Source organism: Sinocyclocheilus rhinocerous, unplaced genomic scaffold (assembly GCF_001515625.1).
Source record: "Sinocyclocheilus rhinocerous isolate Xijiao unplaced genomic scaffold, SAMN03320098_v1.1 scaffold790, whole genome shotgun sequence".
Lineage (NCBI taxonomy): Eukaryota > Metazoa > Chordata > Actinopteri > Cypriniformes > Cyprinidae > Sinocyclocheilus > Sinocyclocheilus rhinocerous.
Genome location: NW_015666971.1, coordinates 273,380 through 297,679, shown reverse-complemented (window position 1 = coordinate 297,679; position 24,300 = coordinate 273,380). Strand labels below are relative to the sequence as shown.

General features: G+C 35.0%; 2 protein-coding genes across 3 annotated transcripts; both read right to left on the bottom strand.

Annotated features, from left to right (window-relative positions):
• Positions 1-13,615: 13,615 nt before the first annotated feature.
• On the bottom strand, positions 13,616-16,977 carry LOC107733324 (F-box only protein 5-like). The gene is made up of 5 exons (XM_016544898.1): positions 16,815-16,977; positions 15,404-16,067; positions 15,223-15,313; positions 13,737-13,913; positions 13,616-13,636 (listed from the first exon to the last, which is right to left on the bottom strand). The coding sequence occupies exons 2-5, from the start codon at positions 16,039-16,041 to the stop codon at positions 13,616-13,618; spliced, it is 927 nt and encodes a 308-aa protein (XP_016400384.1). The 5' UTR covers positions 16,042-16,067; positions 16,815-16,977.
• Positions 16,978-17,911: 934 nt separating this feature from the next.
• Positions 17,912-24,011, bottom strand: LOC107733345 (peptide chain release factor 1-like, mitochondrial). Of its 2 annotated transcripts, XM_016544926.1 has the most exons (8): positions 23,920-24,011; positions 23,443-23,823; positions 23,284-23,363; positions 22,020-22,203; positions 21,731-21,894; positions 21,464-21,581; positions 18,526-18,662; positions 17,912-18,166 (listed from the first exon to the last, which is right to left on the bottom strand). In XM_016544926.1, the coding sequence occupies exons 1-8, from the start codon at positions 23,987-23,989 to the stop codon at positions 17,957-17,959; spliced, it is 1,344 nt and encodes a 447-aa protein (XP_016400412.1). In that variant the 5' UTR covers positions 23,990-24,011; the 3' UTR covers positions 17,912-17,956. The 2 variants fall into 2 exon arrangements, with proteins under 2 accessions (XP_016400412.1, XP_016400413.1); XM_016544927.1 differs by having other exon boundaries at positions 23,443-24,003.
• Positions 24,012-24,300: the final 289 nt, after the last annotated feature.

The following is a 24,300-nucleotide window of genomic DNA, read 5'->3' as shown; positions in this document are numbered from 1 at the left end:
ATAGATAGATAGATAGATAGATATACAGACAGACAGACAGATAGACAGACAGACAGACAGAATGACAGACTGACAGACAGACAGACAGACAGACAGACAGACAGAATGACAGACTGACAGACAGACAGACAGACAGATAGATAGATAGATAGATAGATAGATAGATAGATAGATAGATAGATAGATAGATAGATAGATAGATAGATAGATAGATAGATAGATAGATAGATAGATAGATAGACAGACAGACAGACAGAGAGATAGACAGACAGACAGACAGATAGATAGACAGACAGACAGACAAACAGACAGATAGATAGATGGATAGACGGACAGACGGACAGACAGATAGATAGACAGACAGACAGACAGACAGACAGTAGATAGATAGATAGATAGATAGATAGATTTTTTTATAATTGAAGGAAAAATAATTCCAATTTAAATGGATGGACTATGCTAAATAAAAAACGTCATGTGATTGGTCGTGTGGAACAGTGGTCTCGGGAGCATGACGCTGTTGTCCTTAGCTTTCATTACAGATCTAATGATGCTCTCATAGCATTATTGAAGCTAATGTCTTCTGTGTGGCCAGACATACAGATGTATTTACTGCATTAATTTGGATGCACTTAAGGGTTTGTCTAACTGATCTGTCACTGGGTTCTGGTCCGTGGTATAAAGACAAGAATGGAAATCGATATTGACAGATTACAACTGATTCTTCCTCTATGAATGTCAGAAAAATGTCAATATGCTAAATATTACAAACCTAGGATTAACATATTGATTTAATTCAAATGTTTTTTATTAACATTTTTAGTTTGTTCGGCATCCCTAAAGACATATTATTATTGTTTTGTCTTTGTGTCTTTTTGACACTTTATTGACAGGTCCATTGAGCGAGCAGACAGGAAACAATAAGAAAAGGAGGGAAAGGGATCAGGAAATCACCCGAGACTTGAACTTGCATGTTAATTGTGCTTGCACAGTCATGCATCACTATTTCTATTGCTGATTTTTGATTTAAACAACCTCCTAACACTATATATTAAACTTCACCATCTAATTCATCCAGCCAAAGGAAGTCTCACGCGTCTGTCTTGATGCATCAGATGTAAGGCTGCAACAGTGAATACACAATAAAGACTGAAATTCCATTTGTAAACTTGATTTATTGGCATCGCGTCTGCAGTCTACATCCCTCATTAATCACTTTGTCCACAAGGAGACCCTAGAAAACAGCAATCCAGATCAAATAAAGCTGTTAAGGACAGAGGGCGAGAGGTCACTGTTACCGCAGTTAAATGTGAAAACCAGAGGGTTCACCATACATCTATAGGTGCCGTACTTTTGTTCAAACAACGAGGAGAGTCCTAATGCGAGGCCAACAGCAAGCTAACATCATATTATTGATTATGAGAATAAATGACGACGGTGCAATCTAAAATGAGTGTTCAGGACGACCGTCTCTATGGTCTTGGTGGACACTTATGCATGTAAACATTTCCTGTGTTTATGCTTTAAAAGAGTCTGGTTTATGTCACAAGCAGCTCTCAACAATTGACCATGTTTGTTCATTATTTTGGCAGTGATGTATTTAATGCAGAGAGTGATCCGGTTAGCAAAGGGATTGAATCGGGGTTAAGATGAGGGTAAACCACAGTAACCCGCAGAGGAATCCTTACTGATATGTTTAAAATATACTATTTAGATGGATCGTTCTATCTATCTATCTATCTATCTATCATCAGTCCGTCTATCTATCTGTCTATCGATCTGAGTATCTGTCTGTCTAGTCTATCTATCCATCTGTCTATTGTTCTGTTTGTCATTCTATTTATCATTATATCTATCTAGATCGATCATTATATTGTTCTATCTATCTCTCTATCCAAAATGGGGGGTTTGGCAGTGATGCCATAGTCGTGGCCTAATGGTTAGAGAGTCTGACTTGTAACCCAAAGGTCTCGGGTTCGAGTCTTAGTACCTGCAGGGATTGTCGGTGGGGGGAGTGAACATCCAGTGCTCTCTTCCACCCTCAATACCACGACTGAGGTGAGACCCTTGAGCAAGGCACAGAACCCCCAACTGCTCCCCGAGTGCTGCAGCAAAAATGGCTGCCCACTGCTCCGGGTGTGTGTTCACAGTTTGTGTGTATGTGTGTGTGTGTGTTTGTTCACTACTAACTGCTGTGTGTGTGCACTTGGATGGGTTAAATGCAGAGCACAAATTCCGAGTATGGGACACCATGGCTACATGTCACTTTACATTTTTTTCTGATAAGAATAATTTTTTTCTTTTAATTTGTAATGAACATTTTAATAATCTAAAGATTTTTTTTTTTTTATGTTAATAACTTTTTATGGAATGGAAAGGTTCCATGGATGTCAAACGTTCTTCATGGAACCTATAGAAATGTGTCCTGAAAGATTTTGTAGAATATATATTCTATAATATTCCCATTACGATTTTTTTTTTAAGATCAGTTCCAAATTTTAATTAAAAAAAATGTATAAAAATTCTGTGCACGTCTTTTTGCATTTTCTTATTGATTTTTGACTTGGGAAGTCATGCTGGGTTTATTATTTCATATATTGTTTCAGCTCTATCTCTTCTTTGACCAAAAAGTGCATCCATGCGAACAAATATCCAAAGAATGAATCACCACAAAACATTCTGAGCAATCACAAACTTAATTTCACCAGTGTGTGTGTGTGTGTGTGTGTGTGTGTGTGTGTGCCTGCAGACCAATGACGAACACATCCATCCCAGTGGGACTTTCTTCGTGACGTATTAACGCAAATCAAATCTGATCGTCTTCCTGTCTGATGGAAAGTATTCAGACATATAAAACGAGGCGAGGGGTGAGACTATTCAAAGAGACACAAGACCGCGCAAAGGAACTTAAAAAGAAAACACCTGGTCACTTTGGGAGGTTTGACTGGAGGTATTTCAGGACCCCGATCAGCGCGCGGATCACATCTCTATAGCACATGTAAGCTCCTTTGATTTTATTTAGGCTAGGCTACTTAGTTGAACATTTACCATAGGCACTTTTTACTTACGTGCATGTTGCATTCATTTAGACTAGTTTTATTTTACATTCACAACATATATGAACAGAAATTGCACGGCATTTACATTAATTAATGTTCACAATGAAACGGTTTAAGTCAAATATTTTGTATAATTATAGTATTATAATAAAACCACGCAGCCTTGTAACAAAACAGGACAGAATTTCGCTGGACGAAACTAATTAAAAAAAAAGGTTTGAAGCAAAGCACAACCACTTTTAATTAATAAAACAGAAAGGTCTTCCATAAAAACACTTTATAATGTATTCAAACAGCGAAAACGGAGTGCATATTTTGACTTCATTTTTCAAATCCATTCAAACGTCTTTAATATTGCATTCAAGATTTAAAATTCAATTACATTTGGCGTTTTATTTAGTGTGAAATAACCGCATGTATTCATGTATGCACAGGTGTAAAGCAATGCTCGTGAGGAACGGCTCTCAGCTTTTGCTCTTCATAACTCTCTCCAGTGTTTTATATGCCCGGACCTTAAGTTTACCCTTCGCCTCCATGAGGTAAGAACTCTATCTTCTTAAAGTACGTGAATAAAACTTAATTCCTAACTCTTTTGTGATGTTTTAAATCATTTGCTATATTGGAATATGCGCGCGCGTTGTTCGCGCCATCAGAGTAAGGTAAATCCACACGAGCGCAGAGAAACAAACAAAGAAAGTTTTTTTTCATCTAGTTAGATAATTAAGTAAATGATAATTTTGCCATGCTGTATGAACCTACCAAATCCCTATATAGACTATACATAGTTTCTAGTTTAAATTGAATTTATACTTGCACAGTGTAGTCTTAAGTTGATTTAACTACCTCCAAATGGTTAATCGTTGGTTTGCTCTTAAAGAAACACGCGAAATTTACCATAGTAACCGTAGTTTGCGCAAAACAGTTCTATACTTAATATATAGAATCAAAATAAACTGTGAGACCTTCAAACAGTGTGAGAAGCTTTGAAAATGTTTCTGTTATTTAGCTTAACTATGGTATTTTGACGGAAACTATGGCTGCCATTGTATCGTTTTTTGTTTTGTTTTTTGTGAGGGAGACTGTAGATATTGCAAAAAACAAATCTGATGAACTATAAGAGCAACTGTGTCATTCACACTGGATTCTAGAGAGTCACTTGGCTCTGTGTCTGTGTGCAGAGATACGAGACACGCAGACGGGCTCTTCACAAGCGGATACAGTAAACTTCTAGGACAGTTATCTGCCAGACGGTACCTGGAGTCATTGATCGGAAAGCGGGTCAGGTACATGAATCTTTTTTTTAGTGCCGTTTCCATAACATGATCCATAGCCCTGCTGAAACCAGCTTAAAGAAATCCTTCTAAACCATTAAACCAGACCTGAACAGCTTGAAGGCGAGCTAAAACCACCTCCGACTATTTTAAGATCAGAGCTTCTAATGGAGATAGATAGATGAATTGAATTTGGTATGTTTTGGTAATCATTCAATATAATCAGAGATTTTAGGCGCAAAGAAAGTTTGTCGTCTCCTGTAAGTGGTGTGATTTTGCAGCTATAACACTGGATTGCAGTAAATTAAAGTAAATCTGTATTTGCATAATGGTTTAAATGTTTATCCATAAACAAATTCTCAAAATGGCCATAGGATTGCATGCCATATAATCCTATTACGAATGGTCGGACAAATGAATAAAGATACATGTGAAATGTTTAGTTGGTGATCTCACGTGTCAGAATGAAATGACAGTTTGAATTATCATTGAATATCATTCCTCCTTGTGCTTGCTTTGCATCTAAAATCTGTAATTATACTGAAAGATTACCAAAACATGAATGCAATGACACCAATAGATAGATAAATAGATAGTAAGGTTGCCAAAATTAGGCTTGTCTGTCAAATTACATTTATTTTGAGTTATCCTTTGGCCTGGAAAAATAGTTTGGTTTGCACCAATTAAACTATAACTGATATAAATATCTGAAAGAGACGGATGAGCGGTCAAGGCTCAAAAATAAGGATGGTCTGTTGCCAGTTTGAGAACGTTTTGTGCTGGTCAGTCAGCTGTGTTGTCACTAAATATGATGTTTGTTTATTATATGCACAATAAACTGCAAGCTATTTTATTAAGGTTCCATTATAATGGAAAAATATAGATTTTCTAGTTATTATTGGAAATACAAACCTTTTTACAAATATATATTTAAAAAATAATTAATTATAAAAAGCTAATAAATTATGAGTTTTCAAAAAACATTTTTAAAACAATTTAATATTATTTTAATTATTTAGGTAAATTATTTTGGTAAAGATGTTAAACATAAATGTAAATTAAAACATATAAGATACATATAAATTTTAAAAAGATTGTTATTTTTGTTAAAAAAAAGTTTTATTATTTATTTTGAATTTTTCTTAAATATGATTGGTTGTAAAACAACTTTTAAAAAACAACTAAATAAATTTAAAATGATTTAGGTAAATTATTTTTGGTTGTAAAGTGTAGTTTTAAATGATGTAAATTGCAGTTTTAAATGGAAAATATATTTAAAAAAATTAAGATAATTTGTTTATTTTTGTAAAAAAAAAATTTAATGATTTATTATAAATATCTCATAAATGATTGGTTGTAAGAAAATAATGTAATAAGTGTCCACTGAAGGTGAGCGTTGTGAGAACCCAAGTGCAGTTTTATTATATCCCAAAATTGAGCAGATAAACAAGAAACACAGGGCATGGCTTGATAGGCAAAACAAGAACATGGCCAGAACTCACCAACAGTTATTACAGGCAACAAAGCTAGACAATGGGCAATGAAACGTGAGGGCTATATATATCAAACAAATGGGGTCACATAGCACCATCTAACCAATGACAGAGATGAGCTGAGGAACAAGAAGCAAACAGAAGTCAGAACAAAAAACTACATGACAAAACAATAAACCAATGAAAGCATGACACATGAAGGAACAGGGAATCACATGACTAACAGAGGACATGACTGTGGCCTAAACTACAAAATAAAAGACATGAAAACATGAACATAAACCTACAATCAAAACCAACCGTGACATATCCCCCCCTCTAAGGGCGGCTCTTGACGCCCTAACAAACCACCCAAAACAAACAAAGAGTCCAGGATGGTGGAGGACTGGAGGTGGTCCAGGGGGTGGGATGGAGGGCCAGGCCCGTGCAGGGGAACTGGACCTGGATCATGACATGGCAGACCTGGGCCGTGAAGCAGTGGCGGACCTGGACCGTGGAGCAGAGGTGGGTCTGGACCATGTATTAGTAGAGGACCTGGTCCGTGGAGCAGTGGCGGAGACCATGGTGGAACCAGCAGAGCAGGAAGCCAGGGCGGAGCCGAAGACCACCAGGGCGGAGCAGGCAGGGCTGAAGACCACCAGGGCGGAGCAGGCGGAGCTGAAGACCACCAGGGCGGAGCAGGCAGGGCTGAAGACCTCCAGGGCAGAGCAGGCGGAACTGAAGACCACCAGGGCGGAGCAGGCAAGGCTGAAGACCACCAGGGCGGAGCAGGCAGAGCTGAAGACCACCAGGGCGGAGCAGGCAGGACTGAAGACCACCAGGGCGGAGCAGGCAGGGCTGAAGACCACCAGGGCGGAGCAGGCAGAGCTGAAGACCACCAGGGCAGAGCAGGCAGGGCTGAGGATCCCCACGGTGGAGCAGATGACCACCAGGGTGGAGTCAGCAGAGCAGGAAGCCAGGGCTGAGCAGGTGCCCAAGGTGAATCCTGCGGAGCAGAAGACCACCACAGGCAGAATATCCTTGAACGGCCTCAGTGGCCATAGTATGACTGGCAGAGAGTTTGTGAACGGCCACCATAGCCACGACATGACAGGCAGAAAATCCTTGAAAGGCCGCGGTGGCTGTAGCATAACAGGCAAGGGGTCCAGGGATGACCTCCTTGGCCATGACTGGACAGGCAGAGAGTTCAGAGACGGCCTCTTTGGCCGTGACATGACTGGCAGAAGGTTCACGTTTGACCACCATGGTCAAAACAGGACAAACAGGAAACTCACAGGCTGGCACCAACACAAGACTGAGTTCTGGGAATTGAGCAGGCTCTGGAGCAGATTCATGGACTGGAGCAGGCTCTGGAGTCCAATGAAGGCGAGCGTTGTGAGAACCTAAGTGCAGTTTTATTTTATCCCAAAAGTGAGCAGATAAACAATAAACACTGACTTGGCTTGACTTGACTTGACTTGACTTGACTTGACTTGACATGGACAGAACTCACCAACAGCAGTTACAGGCAACAGAGCTAGACAATGGACAATGAAACATGAGGGATATGTATATCAAACAAATGGGGTCAAATGGCACAATCCAACCAATGACAGAGATGAGCTGAGGAACAAGAAGCAAACAGAAGGCAGAAAAAAAAAACACATGACAAAACAATAAACCACTGAAAGCATGACACATGAAGGAACAGGGAATCACAGAGGACATGACTGTGGCAAAACTACAAAATAAAAGACATGAAAACATGAACATAAACCAACACCCAAAACCAACCATGACAAATAAAAACTAAATTTAAATATATATTTTGAAATTATTTAGGTAAATTATTTTTTGATAATGGTGTAAATTAAAATTTTAAAAAATATAAAAACAACAACAAAAAAAGATATTTAAAAAAGGTTAGAAATTTGAATGGAGTTAAAGTTCATGGAGGGTTAAAGTTCAGGCTAGTGCAAACCTTTGATTCTTAATAGGATGTTTGAAGCTTAATAGTAAAGAATATAGGTTATGGTCAGTGAGTGCCTGTTCTTTTGATTAGTTTGGCAGGTTGTTAGTGCTCTAGTGCTCTACTTGGCTGAGGTAACTGAAGAGGCTGTTATGTGTTCTTCTGTGACTGTGCTTCTTTTAATGCATGTGTCATTTTAGCTCGTCGTTTGTAATCCTTGTGGCAGCTGCACATCCCGTCTTCCTGGAAAAGCTAGAAATCAAGCTGAATGGAACAATAACAAACAATCTAAGAAAATATGCACTAAATGTTTTGTGTGTGCTCTTGATTTGTCATATTGGATTTATATCATTACAGCAGTAAGGAGGAGGAGATGCAAAAACAAAGATGACTAATCGAAAATCACTCATGCACCTAAAGTTGTATTTGCATAATGTGCAATATATATATATATATACTGTATATATAACATGTTAGTGCTAATGATGAGTGTTCATTTATCCATGTTCATATCCATGTTTTATGGCTCATATAGTGTGATATAGGAGAATATGGAGCTCATATTCAAGGAGGAAAAAACATGTCAGTTTTGTTCAGAGGCCAAAACTGAGCAAAAATACGCAACTTGGTGCAGATTCTGATATTTATGTCCAAAAATTAAGATGAAATTCTGAGCTTGTAATGTAAATCAATGAGATCTTTAAAACAGTACAGCAGATACTTACAGAAAATGATATAAGTATCAGTTGTCACTCTATATCTCCCAAGTCTTAATAAGATGATATTTAAATGCTTAGTTTTATGATCAAAGCTCTGCAGTTACAAAACATATAATAGAATGCAATACAATGATAATTGAGAGATGAAAAAGTAAACATTCCTCAAAAGATGGATGATCATATCTGATACTCACATTTGAACATGATTGTTGCTTCGGTCCAGTAAGTGTTCATCTTCAAATATTACTATTACAAATATTACAGTAGGCTTTACAGGGATAACACTGCTAAATACAATGATCAGACGTATTGACAAAATACTAATTTCTTGGTCTTTTCTCGATCTGATTCCGTAGAACAACAGGTATGATGTAAAGACTCTGGTGACCAGGCTTAATCTTTGGCTATTGAATTGTTGTGGTGCAAATCAGATGCTATGTGATTCATGCAAAACGTGCAGTGTTGGGGTGCCTCCAGGACCAGGGTTGGGAACCATTGCACTAGTGGATCACAACAATAAAGGACAAACAACATCTGATATGGAAATGACTCTTAATAACCCACTTCAACATCTGTCCTGTGCGCTTCTAACGTGTTCCTGCTGAATCTCTGGTGAACATGACTGAGTGTGAGCAGCAGAGCGGATCGGCTGTCTTGGGGCCGGTGGCGGTGCTGGTTGAAGACCATCGCAGTGACAGGAGTCGACCTTTAGACCCTTGATGTACGGTCATGTGACTGATGCCAGTCATTCATAATAAACATCACACATGCCCCTCGTTTCACAGGGAATGGCTTGAATGGGACACTGAAGGGCTGAAGAGAGATCTTAAAGTCATACACTGTAAAAAGTGGCAACCTGCAAGTGTTACCCTAAAGAGCTACTGCTAATTAATGTATTTAGTTGATTCAGTGATGTTAAATAGTATTTTTACTAAATGGTGTAGAAACAATTTTCACTCAAAAATTCCTAGTAAATTTTACAATTAATTACAATCAAGCAAGTAACACATTTTAGAAAGAATAATAGTAGGTCTACTTCCTTGTAAAACATACTGCAAAAATCTTGGTTTTATAAAAAAAAAAAAAAAAAAAGTTTAAAAAAATGCTGTCATTATAGTGAATTACCATAACTGTAGAGTCAGAACTATTGATTTATTTACAAATATTAATAATAAAGAAAATAAGAACTGACCAAGTAATATCCAAGAATATTTAGGCCTAAAGCTGAGATTTATATGTCTGAATTGCATTTAAAATGTCCATACCTTTGCGGTTTTAACATAATCAACTTAATATGAATCATATTTTTCAATTGTGCATGAATGAAACAGGAAAGATTTCTAATAATTCAAATGTTTTAAAATACACAGTAACCAGGTTTATATATTTATCATCAATAAATCTAAATTGTTTTAATCTCATACATACTGCTTGTATAAATATTGAATTATTTGTATTGAATACTGAATATTGCTTATTCTTCAATAATAAGCAATATTAAGTGATATTTTACCATTTTCATACTTTTTACCAGAACAAATGTCATTGTTTTCACAATCAATAGATTTATGCTGATTCTAAGCAATTTGAACAAATGCATTTTGAAAATATTATTTAAATAAAATCAAATAGATGCAAAAAATGTTAATAATAAACTATGCTATGGTTTTTCTGAGTACAGAAATCGTACCCGTTTCATTTATGTATGACTGACAAATATGCATCACAGTAAGTTTATTAGTTTATTTTAAAATGGTGTAATCCAAATGAATGGACATTTATAGGCAATTCAAATGCATAAATCTTATCTTTTTAATAGATTTTCTAATTTTTTTTTTGTTCTTTTTTTTGAGTGTGGTAAATTAGCCTAACAGTACAATTTTTATGGCTACAAAACATGAATATAGAATGTGCAATCAATCCCATGCATGCATTTATCAGCATTTAGTGAGTCAGAACTATCCGTTTTATACGACCGATTTCATAATAATGTATTCTTTAGTGCCAGTAACCTAGTTCACATATTTTCAGTGAACCCACATGCCCTTAACTCAAATTTAAACCCAGATGTGACTAAAATAATGTTCAAATATCACCCACACGCACACTCAGAGCGGTTTGCATCTAGTCTGAAAGGTTAATCACAGCGGATAGCGTCCAACAGAAAAATTAGATTTGTATTCCCAAGCAGAATGACTCATAATAAGTGATATGTTTTGTGTGTGTGTGCATGTGTGTTTCAGTGTAAACACCTGTTTTGCTCTCCGTATCCTCGGCTGATTTGGAGCTTCATTTGTACAGACCGTGGTTTAATAAATCAAAATGGAAATACAATAATATACGGGCGCAGAGCTTTTCTCGTCCAGAAAGGTCAGCTCTGAGATTAATTATACTGTGAGGAAGACCTTAATGATGGAATATTTCTCAACGACACAACCCTGCTTTTATGATCCCAATCCTAATTCACTCCAAATCTGTCCTTTTACAATTGCACATGCAGGCTTATATTTTTGTCTTTTTACATGCAGCAACTACAACCCCGATGGTGAAATATTCATTTGCAAATGAAGGAATAAATGTAATGAGGAATCCGGAAGTGACATTTAAAGGAATCATTCACCCAAAAATGAAATTTTACTCACCCTCAGGCTATCCAAGATGTAGATGAATCTATTCCTTCATCAGAACAGATTTGGAGAAATGTAGCATTGCATCACTTGCTCAGCATTGGATCCTCTGCAGTGAATGGGTGCCGTCAGAATGAGAGTCCAAACAGCTGATAAAAACATCACAATAATCCACAAGTAATCCACACCACTCCAGTCCATCAGTTAATGACTTGTGACTTTTTCATCAATTAATGACTTGTGACTTGTGATGACTTTTTCACTGGATAAAGCAATATTATGCATAGAGGACTCATATTTCAGCCTGAAGCAACAATTTGAAGTTAAAACATCTTAATAATGGATTTGTTTATAACAAACATGCAGCTTTTCACTTCTAAAGATGTTAAAATATGTGGGTGGTGATTTTGATGTGAGAGGACAACAGGGGATGTACTTTTTCACTGGGGGAAGCGTTATTATGGATTATAATTTAGCAGGAAGCAACGGTTTGAAGTTTAAAAAGCCTTAATAATAGATTTGTTTCTTACAAACATGCAGCTTTTCACTTCACAAGGCATTAACTGATGGACTGGAGTGGTGTGGATTATTGTGATGTTTTTATCAGCTGTTTGGACTCTCATTCTGACGGCACCCATTCACTGCAGAGCATCCATTGGTGAGCAAGTGATGTAATGCTAAATTTCTCCAAATCTGTTCTGATGAAGAAACAAACTCATCTACATCTTGGATGGCTTGGGGGTGAGAACATTTTCGGCAAATTTTTACTTTTGGGTGATCTATTCCTTATTTAGCCATAGCCATATTCAGCCTTTTCTCCTGAGGGGAGTTATGGGAAATGACCGCTTGTCTCTGGGACAGTGACAGCATCATCAACTACACACTTATATTTCAGCTTTAGAATGAAAAGACAAACAGGTCCTGTCTTGTCCGGTTCTCTGTCAAAATTTACATTTGCATTTATTCATTTAGCAGATGCTTTTATCCACGGCGACATTCAAATGAGGGAAAACAAGTCATTTATCATAAAGGAGCCGAAAATATTAACAATGGCGCCATAGTGGATTTCAAGAGTAATTCAAAAAAGCATCAAAGTGAAGCCACAGAAGAGAGGAAAGGATATTTTAATGGAAAAAGTGCCTTTATTTATGGTTATGAATTAGTTGAATGCACAGAAAGGATTGATAAAACAAACCTGCTTTAAATGCTCAAAAACTTTAATGCCTTTCTTTTGCAGTTGTTAGCTTCTGTGAGTTTTTAAAAAGTCTACATTTAACCCAGTTTCCTGTAAATTTTTTAATTCTCACACTAACAAAAAGTACCACATGTTTTTTTGACATGGTCTACTGTATATCAAAGTACCATAGTAGTGCCATCTGTCTCCATCATTGTTATTTTAGTATCGAGATACTATTGTAACTTTTTAAATATATAATATTCTTTTGAAATTATTATTATTATGACATTTTCTGTTTTCATTTTAATTTTAGTTAACATCCTTTTCTCCTGAGGGGAGTTATGGGAAATGACCGCTTGTCTCTGGGACAGTGACAGCATCATCAACTACACACTTATATTTCAGCTTTAGAATGAAAAGACAAACAGGTCCTGTCTTGTCCGGTTCTCTGTCAAAATTTACATTTGCATTTATTCATTTAGCAGATGCTTTTATCCACGGCGACATTCAAATGAGGGAAAACAAGTCATTTATCATAAAGGAGCCGAAAATATTAACAATGGCGCCATAGTGGATTTCAAGAGTAATTCAAAAAAGCATCAAAGTGAAGCCACAGAAGAGAGGAAAGGATATTTTAATGGAAAAAGTGCCTTTATTTATGGTTATGAATTAGTTGAATGCACAGAAAGGATTGATAAAACAAACCTGCTTTAAATGCTCAAAAACTTTAATGCCTTTCTTTTGCAGTTGTTAGCTTCTGTGAGTTTTTAAAAAGTCTACATTTAACCCAGTTTCCTGTAAATTTTTTAATTCTCACACTAACAAAAAGTACCACGTTTTTTTGACATGGTCTACTGTATATCAAAGTACCATAGTAGTACCATCTGACTCCATCATTGTTATTTTAGTATCGAGATACTATTGTAACTTTTTAAATATATAATATTCTTTTGAAATTGAGACCACACAACTAACAACTAACATAACATCTAACCACCTGTAAACAAACTCATTAGGATAAACCTGATCAGATCATATTTGGTGTCTTTGAGTTCATGAGAGAAAAATGGATGTCATGAAGAATGTCACGATGGCTATTAAACTGTGATCAGACGTTTTACACAATTTCCTTTTGGACTCATTTGAGTTATTTTAGAACTTCAAGTTAAACTAAATTTAAATGAGAAATGTTTTCTTGGCAACTAGCTGAAATAAGCTATTTTATTTAAAAAAATATTTCAGTTTAAACATTTATTTGACATTTTTATTTAAATATTAAGTAGTACAATCTAAATAGAATTTTTATGAACTTATTTAAAGTTTATTTCGGCGATCGGGCAACCTAGAAGAAAACAACACGATTATAAACCACATGCAACTAAAGTCATGCATGTATCAGTAAACAGACACAATTTGGTGTTACTGGGGGATTTTTTTTTTACCTCATGAAACTGTTGGAAGCGACTTGGCTTGGATGCGTTTTGTGCTCCACCCGTCTTGCACTGCGGCTTCTTAATGGCCTTGTGAACGGGCGTAGAGGCGACGGTCTGCATGCAGGAGAACACCACCCTGCTCAAGGTGAAGTCTCGTGATAATGAGCCCGTGGGGCGGCCAGAGTCCTGAAAGCAACAAAGATGAACATTTTTAGAACTGGAACAAAATCAAGCAATTATGATGGTTTCTATCCCTTTTGAACTACACATAAGCACACTTTCTACCAGTGTTTCTGCAGGTTTTACAAAGGTACATGCAAGACCAAGATTCTCTAAATGTCTAGGAAGCACACAAATTAGTTGCATCAGCAACACTTCAAAGTTTAAAAAATACTTTCAGATCTTTATTAGTGTATCAAAAGTAAAATCTGAAAAATTCACTCACCCTCATGTCATTCCAAACCTGTATGACTTACTTCTGTGGAACATAAAAGATGATATTTCGTAGACTGTTTGTAACCAAACAGTTTCGGGTCCCGTTATATTTTTTTGGGGACTGAAATTGGTTTAAAACGTTCAAAATATCTTCTTTTGTGTTCCGCAGAAGAACGTCATATGACTTTGTAATGATATGAGGGTGAACAAATGACAGAATTTCCTTTTTAAAAAATTTTTTTTTATGTACTTCCCCTTTAAAGTTTTAATTACAAAGCCACATGGATGAACTGGTCCGATTTTGCCGTTCTGTAAGGCTACGTTTACACGACAACGGTGTAGTCAAAAACGGAAAAGTTTTTCCCTTGCGTTTTTAAAAAGTTTCACGTATACACGACAACATTTTCAAAACGATTCGCATTTACACATATCTGTGAAAACGGCCAAAAACGCTGTATTACGTATGCCAGGCCAGTAGTTGGCGCTGTCACCTTGTTAGTACAGAACAGTACCTGTAGGGAAGTGATGGTTATATGTTGTAAAAAATAAAAAAAAGATTCCCAATGCACACAAACTTCCCAGAATACTGAGTGCCCTGTTGGTTACAGTGTTTACTTCCTTTTTTATTATATTTTTATATTAAATATTTATGAAAAATACTTTGTCATGTAAAGTATAAGTATGTTTATTTAACATCTATTTTTTAATCCATTTTCAAATTAATTTTAAAATTTCTTAAATATTAATTAAAATAAATACCAATATATCGGCCACCCTGCTTTCCAAGATATCGGCATCGGCTGTCAAAAAACCAATATCGGTCGACCACTAGTCTACATATCCAACACATACTACAAAAAAATAAAAATAAAATCTAACACGTACTACGCGCATGATGTCACCGTTTTCAAAGATTCCCGTATTGGGTGTTTACACGGAAACGATAACGGTGACGTTTTCAAAAACTTGCACTTTGAAACTTGTTTTCAAAAATATGCATAAAAAGTTTCCCGTTTTTGGCTGAAAACGTTGTTGTGTAAACGGACCCCAAGTCTCTTACCCTTAACGTTCTTTCTGCTTCTCTGCAGCGCCGAAGGGCCACCTGATCTTCACAAATGATTTTCCGCCACGTCTGGCTCACTTTTTTACAGCTGCAAAAAGACCAAAAACAGTCAGTCATTCTGATTCAGTGTGAGATACAGATCAAGCCACAGGAGAAATTAAACTAAACAGGAAGTTACCTCACTAAATCACAATCTCCCAACAGGCCCAATATCCTGGCAAGGATATGCCTCATGTCTTTCCTCAACAGGCCGCAAAGGATGTCCACAAACTGCCGTCCCATCTTCCCACCGATCACATTATGCAGCCCGTAATTCTCTGCAACCTTATCAACGACAGTCCAGTCGTAACTTTTGCTCTTTTTAAAGCTTTTAGCCAGTTCTCTGCACACCTCCTCCTGAAACTTCAACACGGGCAGACAGGGCGCAGAATGACACTCCACATCCAAGGACTGAGAGGACACACATTTCTCTTCACTCCTCTCCAGCGAGTCCGCGCCATCCACATCCCCATGATCCACCCGGCTGTTTTGTAGCGAAAGGTAGCCGCTGTCCTCAGTTAGGCCGCTACTGCTGAGAATCACCTCGTCGTCTGACGCCACCTCTAGAGAATGACGCTTATTCTGGTAGTTTTCTTTATTGTGGGGGCCTTTGCTTCTGGCCTCCATAGGAGTGGAGATGTTGGCTGCCACGGGGGAGCGCGGCGGGGCTGATTTCCGTGGCGAAACCGTGTGGCCCTTCATCTCACCGAGGTCTGTTTCAGCTTTCTCCATGTGGCATAAAATTGGTGAATCCTCACTGTAGCTTGGACACTTCATATTGAGGCTGATCCAGACACAGCAAACTAGAGGAAATGAGAAACAAGACATGTTCAAGTTTTCACAAATTGTTGACCCTGGTTATATCATTAGTAACATGAGCATTTCCCATAAATCCTCATAGGCCAGACTAATAGTTATGACATGTACTACCAGTAAATGAGTATATACTGGAATAGCATTAAATTGTTGACTCTCTTGATGTTGTACGCGTCTAACGTTACATCAATATAAAGAATTACATAATATATCAATATACATACACAAAATCCAAATTAATCCACCCACAGTTTTAGACTCAAATAAATGAACATTAGCCAGACTTCTCGTTTTAAGCATTACAACTTGGGTATTAAGACACACTGATAATACATGTCAAAATACATACTTGTTATTGCATAATACACGATGTGTTTAAATGTTACCTAGGTGATGCATTTATTTTTATGGGATTTATTTGTTTTTCATTTTGCGCGCCTAAGTGCGTGCATTCCTGACGTGGCTAAGTTACTCATGATACACCACATGCTAGCTTAAAATACAACTTAAAATCCTATGTTCTTACACGAAAATTGCTCATTTGGTTTCTTGCAATGCTTTCTCGAGTATAAATATTTACATTATATTTAACAAAAACGCAATATTAAACTTAAATCTGAGACTATCACATAAAGGGAAACGCAGCATCTAGTATTTACAGATTTAAAATCCTCTCCAAAAGTTCCTATTTTGCCGAATTTACAAAAAATAACATTAAAGCTGTTGTCTCTTACCTTTAAAATAGAAAACCACTTTTATATATTCCTCATATGTCCTTAGAAACGTGTCCTGGTCGCTATTGCAGTGGCAGCACAAGCATTTAAGTGGCAACACAATAGTCAGTGAGTTTGGAGAAAAAGCGCCACTTGCAAAAGCATTTGAAATTTGGCGACCAAACCTTCGAGCCAATCAGAGCGCAGCGGAATACCTTTAAAAGTCCCGCAGCCAATGAAAGCGCTGGGCGGACGACTCAACTGACGTCATGACGCACGTTCAACGGAGACGTCACGGTGCATAAAGAGCGCCACCTAATGAAAGGCGAGCTTCGGAAAAAAAACGCCTTTTTGAGAAAAAAAAAAGTCAATAAAGATGGACTTTAAAAGTGATTTGTTGTTGGTTTAACCGAGCCTATACATACCGAGAATTTAAAAAGCTGTAAATATTAAAATATTGAGTATGTGATTTCCAGGTCTGAAAAAGTAATATATGTAAAATGTCATATTAATAATAACTTACTAAATTGTTACTTCTTATTGTACTGCTTTAATTAAATAATTCAATAAGCATAATTTATATTTCTATACTAATATAATTTAAATCATATCAACATCACAATGTTATTATTATTATTATTATTAAATATATTAATTGCATATACATTTACGTGACAATTTATAACAATACAATAATTTATATATATATATAGAGAGAGAGAGAGAGAGAGCATACAATATTAATATTGTATATATAATATTAAATGAGAATTTAAAAAGCTGTGATTTAAAATACTGGAAATTTTAGGGAATCCTGAGTATGTGATTTCCAAGTCTGAAAAAGTAATATAAATTAGTTTATGTATGTTATACTCAGCTTAAATATTAATATTTTATGAGCTATAAACTGCTCTTTGTGAGTTAAAACACTTATGATTTTTTTAAAATCTCAAACAGCTGGAAAAGTCAAACTGGCTGAAAACAAAACGAGCACCCCACCAAAAGCATTTCACACTGCTGTGTAAAAGTTCAAGAGAAAACAAAGAGTGTTTGAGAAACTCCTCAGAGGAATAGTGAGATACACTACGCTCTTTTTCTCAGACTGTGCTTACAATTCAATCTGACACCCAAACTTTTACACATTTCTTTATTGCCGCAAATAACTACTGATTCTGATCACTGTCTTGGAGAACGTCCATAAGAGATTCCTGTTCAGAAAACTGTTGCAGAAACACAATCATCTCCTCGAGCAGTTCCTCTCCTTGTAAAAATCCATGCACGTCGTGAATGGTTTTTCCAATCCTGTGATCGGTGATCCGGTCCTGAGAGAAGTTATAAGTCCTGATTTTCTCTGATCTGCCTTTGGTGCCAATCTATTACAAGAGAAGTAAAATGCACTTTATATATACCAAATAATATCAGTAAAAACAATTATATCTGATATTAATAAAGTTAAAGTCAACCCATTTTACTAAATGCAACACATTTTCCACGTTAAACAGGATATTTAAAGAAACTAAATGAATGGCAGGAATTTACTGGATCATGAAGTTATTTCAGAGGAAGAGCAAGATTATATTTTGATAAAAGACTATAAAGGCTTTTTTAAATTTTTTATAAGGTGCACTGATAAATCATTTGCAGGGAAGTTAATTCAGAAAGTAAATAGGTTCAATGCTGATTTCATGCTTAATTAATATCATAATTTAAAAAGATTAATTAATTAATATACCTGTAGTTTTCGAGCCAGGTATCTCTTACTGGTCTCCTCCTCCAGCCGGGCGCTGTAGAGTTTGGCTCGCAGTAACGTCATGGCTGTCTCTTTGTTCTTGATCTGAGAGCGTTCCTGCTGACATTCAGCCACTGTGCCTGAAATTACAACAAAACATAGAGACGTCTCACTCCTATCTATCTATGTATCTATCTATATATGCACACACTACAGTTTGGAATAATTAAGATTTTTTAAGAATCTTATATACCTATCAAGGCTGTATTTATTTGATCAAAACTACAATAAAATGCTGAAAATTCAGCTTTGCAGCACAGGAATAAATTACATTTGAAAATATATTAAAATATAAAACAGTTATAAATTGTAATAATATTTCAAAATATTACTGTTTTTATTGTATTTATTGATCAATTAAATGCAAATGTTTTAAATGTAAAGATAGACAGACAGACAGACAGATAGATAGATAGAATGATAGACAGACAGACAGACAGATAGATAGATAGATAGATAGATAGATAGATAGATAGATAGATAGATAGATAGATAGATAGATAGATAGATAGATAGATAGATAGATAGATAGATAGATAGATAGATAGATAGATAGATAGATAGATAGATAGATAGATAGATAGATAGATAGATAGATAGATAGATAGATAGATAGATAGATAGATAGATAGATAGATAGATAGATAGATAGATAGATAGATAGATAGATAGATAGATAGATAGATAGATAGATAGATAGATAGATAGATAGATAGATAGATAGATAGATAGATAGATAGATAGATAGATAGATAGATAGATAGATAGATAGATAGATAGATAGATAGATAGATAGATAGATAGATAGATAGATAGATAGATAGATAGATAGATAGATAGATAGATAGATAGATAGATAGATAGATAGATAGATAGATAGATAGATAGATAGATAGATAGATAGATAGATAGATAGATAGATAGATAGATAGATAGATAGATAGATAGATAGATAGATAGATAGATAGATAGATAGATAGATAGATAGATAGATAGATAGATAGATAGATAGATAGATAGATAGATAGATAGATAGATAGATAGATAGATAGATAGATAGATAGATAGATAGATAGATAGATAGATAGATAGATAGATAGATAGATAGATAGATAGATAGATAGATAGATAGATAGATAGATAGATAGATAGATAGATAGATAGATAGATAGATAGATAGATAGATAGATAGATAGATAGATAGATAGATAGATAGATAGATAGATAGATAGATAGATAGATAGATAGATAGATAGATAGATAGATAGATAGATAGATAGATAGATAGATAGATAGATAGATAGATAGATAGATAGATAGATAGATAGATAGATAGATAGATAGATAGATAGATAGATAGATAGATAGATAGATAGATAGATAGATAGATAGATAGATAGATAGATAGATAGATAGATAGATAGATAGATAGATAGATAGATAGATAGATAGATAGATAGATAGATAGATAGATAGATAGATAGATAGATAGATAGATAGATAGATAGATAGATAGATAGATAGATAGATAGATAGATAGATAGATAGATAGATAGATAGATAGATAGATAGATAGATAGATAGATAGATAGATAGATAGATAGATAGATAGATAGATAGATAGATAGATAGATAGATAGATAGATAGATAGATAGATAGATAGATAGATAGATAGATAGATAGATAGATAGATAGATAGATAGATAGATAGATAGATAGATAGATAGATAGATAGATAGATAGATAGATAGATAGATAGATAGATAGATAGATAGATAGATAGATAGATAGATAGATAGATAGATAGATAGATAGATAGATAGATAGATAGATAGATAGATAGATAGATAGATAGATAGATAGATAGATAGATAGATAGATAGATAGATAGATAGATAGATAGATAGATAGATAGATAGATAGATAGATAGATAGATAGATAGATAGATAGATAGATAGATAGATAGATAGATAGATAGATAGATAGATAGATAGATAGATAGATAGATAGATAGATAGATAGATAGATAGATAGATAGATAGATAGATAGATAGATAGATAGATAGATAGATAGATAGATAGATAGATAGATAGATAGATAGATAGATAGATAGATAGATAGATAGATAGATAGATAGATAGATAGATAGATAGATAGATAGATAGATAGATAGATAGATAGATAGATAGATAGATAGATAGATAGATAGATAGATAGATAGATAGATAGATAGATAGATAGATAGATAGATAGATAGATAGATAGATAGATAGATAGATAGATAGATAGATAGATAGATAGATAGATAGATAGATAGATAGATAGATAGATAGATAGATAGATAGATAGATAGATAGATAGATAGATAGATAGATAGATAGATAGATAGATAGATAGATAGATAGATAGATAGATAGATAGATAGATAGATAGATAGATAGATAGATAGATAGATAGATAGATAGATAGATAGATAGATAGATAGATAGATAGATAGATAGATAGATAGATAGATAGATAGATAGATAGATAGATAGATAGATAGATAGATAGATAGATAGATAGATAGATAGATAGATAGATAGATAGATAGATAGATAGATAGATAGATAGATAGATAGATAGATAGATAGATAGATAGATAGATAGATAGATAGATAGATAGATAGATAGATAGATAGATAGATAGATAGATAGATAGATAGATAGATAGATAGATAGATAGATAGATAGATAGATAGATAGATAGATAGATAGATAGATAGATAGATAGATAGATAGATAGATAGATAGATAGATAGATAGATAGATAGATAGATAGATAGATAGATAGACAGACAGACAGACAGATAGATAGATAGTCTGATGTCCCGCTGACCTGTGGGCAGATGGACGATCCTCACGGCGCTGTCGGTGGTGTTGACATGCTGTCCTCCTGCTCCACTGGCTCTCTTCGTCTCCATCCTCAGATCTTTAGGATTGATGGTAAATGAGATCTGCGCGGTTTAAGAGAAAATGCAATTAGATCTAGAACCACATACACCTGAATACTGGTTTTCTAACTGAATCCTGATTCTGTTTTTAATAATAACACCTAATCTATCATCCGTTTCTAAATATCAGTTAGAGCTGAAGTTATCTGTACCTCAGTGGGCTGGGGAAGTATGGCCACCGTCATGGTGCTGGTGTGTATGCGACCTTTACTTTCTGTTTTCGGGACCCTCTGGACACGATGGACTCCAGCTTCAAACTTGAACTTTTTATAGCTGAATGGACCACTGATACTGGCGGCTGCACGTCTGATGCCCCCTAAACAAACCAAATACACCACTGGAAATGAGGATTCATAGCACATGACGACAACAAATGCAATCACTGACCCAAGCACATATTAGTATTATTATTAAGCATTTACAGAGGACAAATTTGTCAACCTAGTTCACTAGACATGACCTCCAGGATGTCGAAGCCCCAGCCATGGAAAGCAGCGAAGTTATGATACATATCAAAGATCTCTGCGGTAAAGAGCATGGCTTCTTGACCTCCGACCCCAGCGGTGACCTCTAGGACCAGGTCACTCATGTCTGATTCCTCTTCTGGGATCAGAAGAGATAAAATCTGAAACACAGCACACTGATTCAATTTTCATTATGTTTGAACTTACTACATAATAGTACTATTTTTACAACATTTTAATATTTTTACTTGGATTGACTTACAAAATTGTTACTACTTATTGTAATGCCTTTAATAACTCTTTAAGCATAATTTATATATTTATATTGATATTATATTAATTATATGAATAAAATTACAATAATATTAATATTATTATTGCTACAATAAAATATTTTATTTATTTTATATACATTAGTTGATAATAATTTATAGTAATACATTAATTTTCATTTAGAATACATAGAATAACTTACTAAATTTTTACTACTTATTGTACTGCTTTAATTAAATAATCCAATAAGCATAATTTATATATCTATATTAATATAAAATAATATCAACATTACAATGTATTATAATTATTATTAATATTAAACATTATATTAATTGCATATCCATTTACGTGACAATTTATAACAATACATTAATTTTTCATTTATATATATATAGCATACAATATTAATATTATATAATATTAAACGTTATCTTGATTTTATTTTTGTTATTTTATATTTGTTTCTAGTTCATTTACATTTATTCTACTTGTTAATTTATACTAACATTTAAAGTCTGTTATTAATATTCATATTAATTATATATATATATATATATATATATATATATTGTCAACATAATGTCAACAACATAATAATATTGATATTATTGATATTATTAATATTTAATATTATATTGGTTTTATATATTATTGTAGTTCATGCTCATTTACTTGATAATGATAATGTATAATAACATACTACTAATAAAATAATATACATATAAAATTATGATCCTAAAACAGGCTTCATTTTCATTTGAAAATAAATAAATAAAATAAAAAATCATTTTAATTTTGGAATTAAAAATGTGACGTGGATATGTGAGATTCAGCCATAAAGTCTGTAAAGTGTATACGTGTTATTCATCTTATTCCTTGGCATACCAGGTCTGTATGAGAGTCAATAAGGGTCATGTATTTAATAAAGGTGACTGAAATGTTAACGAGAGCCTTTCACACCTCACCTGTTGTTTGAGATCTTGAATGTCTGCTAGACAGGCTTCCTTCTCTGACTCTGCAAGCTCAAGTAATTCTGGGTCATTATCTGAAATGAGATACAGATGCAAATGAAATGCCACCCTAGAAAGCTTTTCACTTCCAGCACGCCTTTCCCACTTAACTACCTTTCAACAAGTCCAGCGTGTCCTCCAACTCCTTCTGTTTCTCCCCCAATTCTTTGATTTTCTGGACCAAAGGCCCTAGTACAGAGAGGTTAGTCCTTTTCATTTTCACATCCTCATCATCCAGTGTTTGACTGCCAGTATTGAGGGACTGCAAGCATGTGTTATACTCCATTTCCTTCTTCTTCAGATAGTCATGTAAAGACTTCTTGTTGAAGATCTCCTCCACAGACAGTATCTTAGTGACCATCACAGACTGGGATGTATGAAAGGCTCGTTGAGCGTGTGGTATTGTGCTGTTAACAGTCCTGTGAATGACTGGACATCTGCATACTGATCCTCTTGTGATTGACCTGAACAGTGTCCCATTCAGCAGCTGCCTGCCTGCACATGAAAGACTCTTACTAAAGCAAACGACAGCCATCGCGACTCAAATGCTGTATTTAAAGTGAGCACTTGAAGGTAAATAAAAGCATTTACCATATAAACGGGCTTCCAACCATAGCAACTTTATTGCAGCATACAGTTGGACCCCTCTGAACCACAACATTCACATGTAGTGCAGATGCTTTTTCCGGGTGAAATTGTTTTTCAAAATAAAAGTCAGTAACATTACAAGCGCACTCGAAATGCAGACTCAAGAAGCTCTGACATCTATTGATTAAAAAGCGTTTACATTGTATGAAAGGCTCGTTGAGCGTGTGGTATTGTGCTGTTAACAGTCCTGTGAATGACTGGACATCTGCATACTGATCCTCTTGTGATTGACCTGAACAGTGTCCCATTCAGCAGCTGCCTGCCTGCACATGAAAGACTCTTACTAAAGCAAACGACAGCCATCGCGACTCAAATGCTGTATTT

What these genes read in the sequence shown, in the direction of transcription:
- LOC107733324 (XM_016544898.1), bottom strand. Translation starts at nt 16,041, where the DNA reads ATGAAGTGTCCAAGCTACAGTGAGGATTCACCAATTTTATGCCACATG. An exon ending in GGAGATTGTGATTTAGTGAG is followed by an intron (nt 15,314 to 15,403) that starts GTAACTTCCTGT and finishes GTCTTTTTGCAG; the next exon opens with CTGTAAAAAAGTGAGCCAGA. An exon ending in AAGCAGAAAGAACGTTAAGG is followed by an intron (nt 13,914 to 15,222) that starts GTAAGAGACTTG and finishes TGTTGCTTTCAG; the next exon opens with GACTCTGGCCGCCCCACGGG.
- LOC107733345 (XM_016544926.1), bottom strand. Translation starts at nt 23,989, where the DNA reads ATGTTGTGGTTCAGAGGGGTCCAACTGTATGCTGCAATAAAGTTGCTA. An exon ending in TTCAAGATCTCAAACAACAG is followed by an intron (nt 22,204 to 23,283) that starts GTGAGGTGTGAA and finishes GCTGTGTTTCAG; the next exon opens with ATTTTATCTCTTCTGATCCC. An exon ending in GGTCATGTCTAGTGAACTAG is followed by an intron (nt 21,895 to 22,019) that starts GTTGACAAATTT and finishes TGGTTTGTTTAG; the next exon opens with GGGGCATCAGACGTGCAGCC.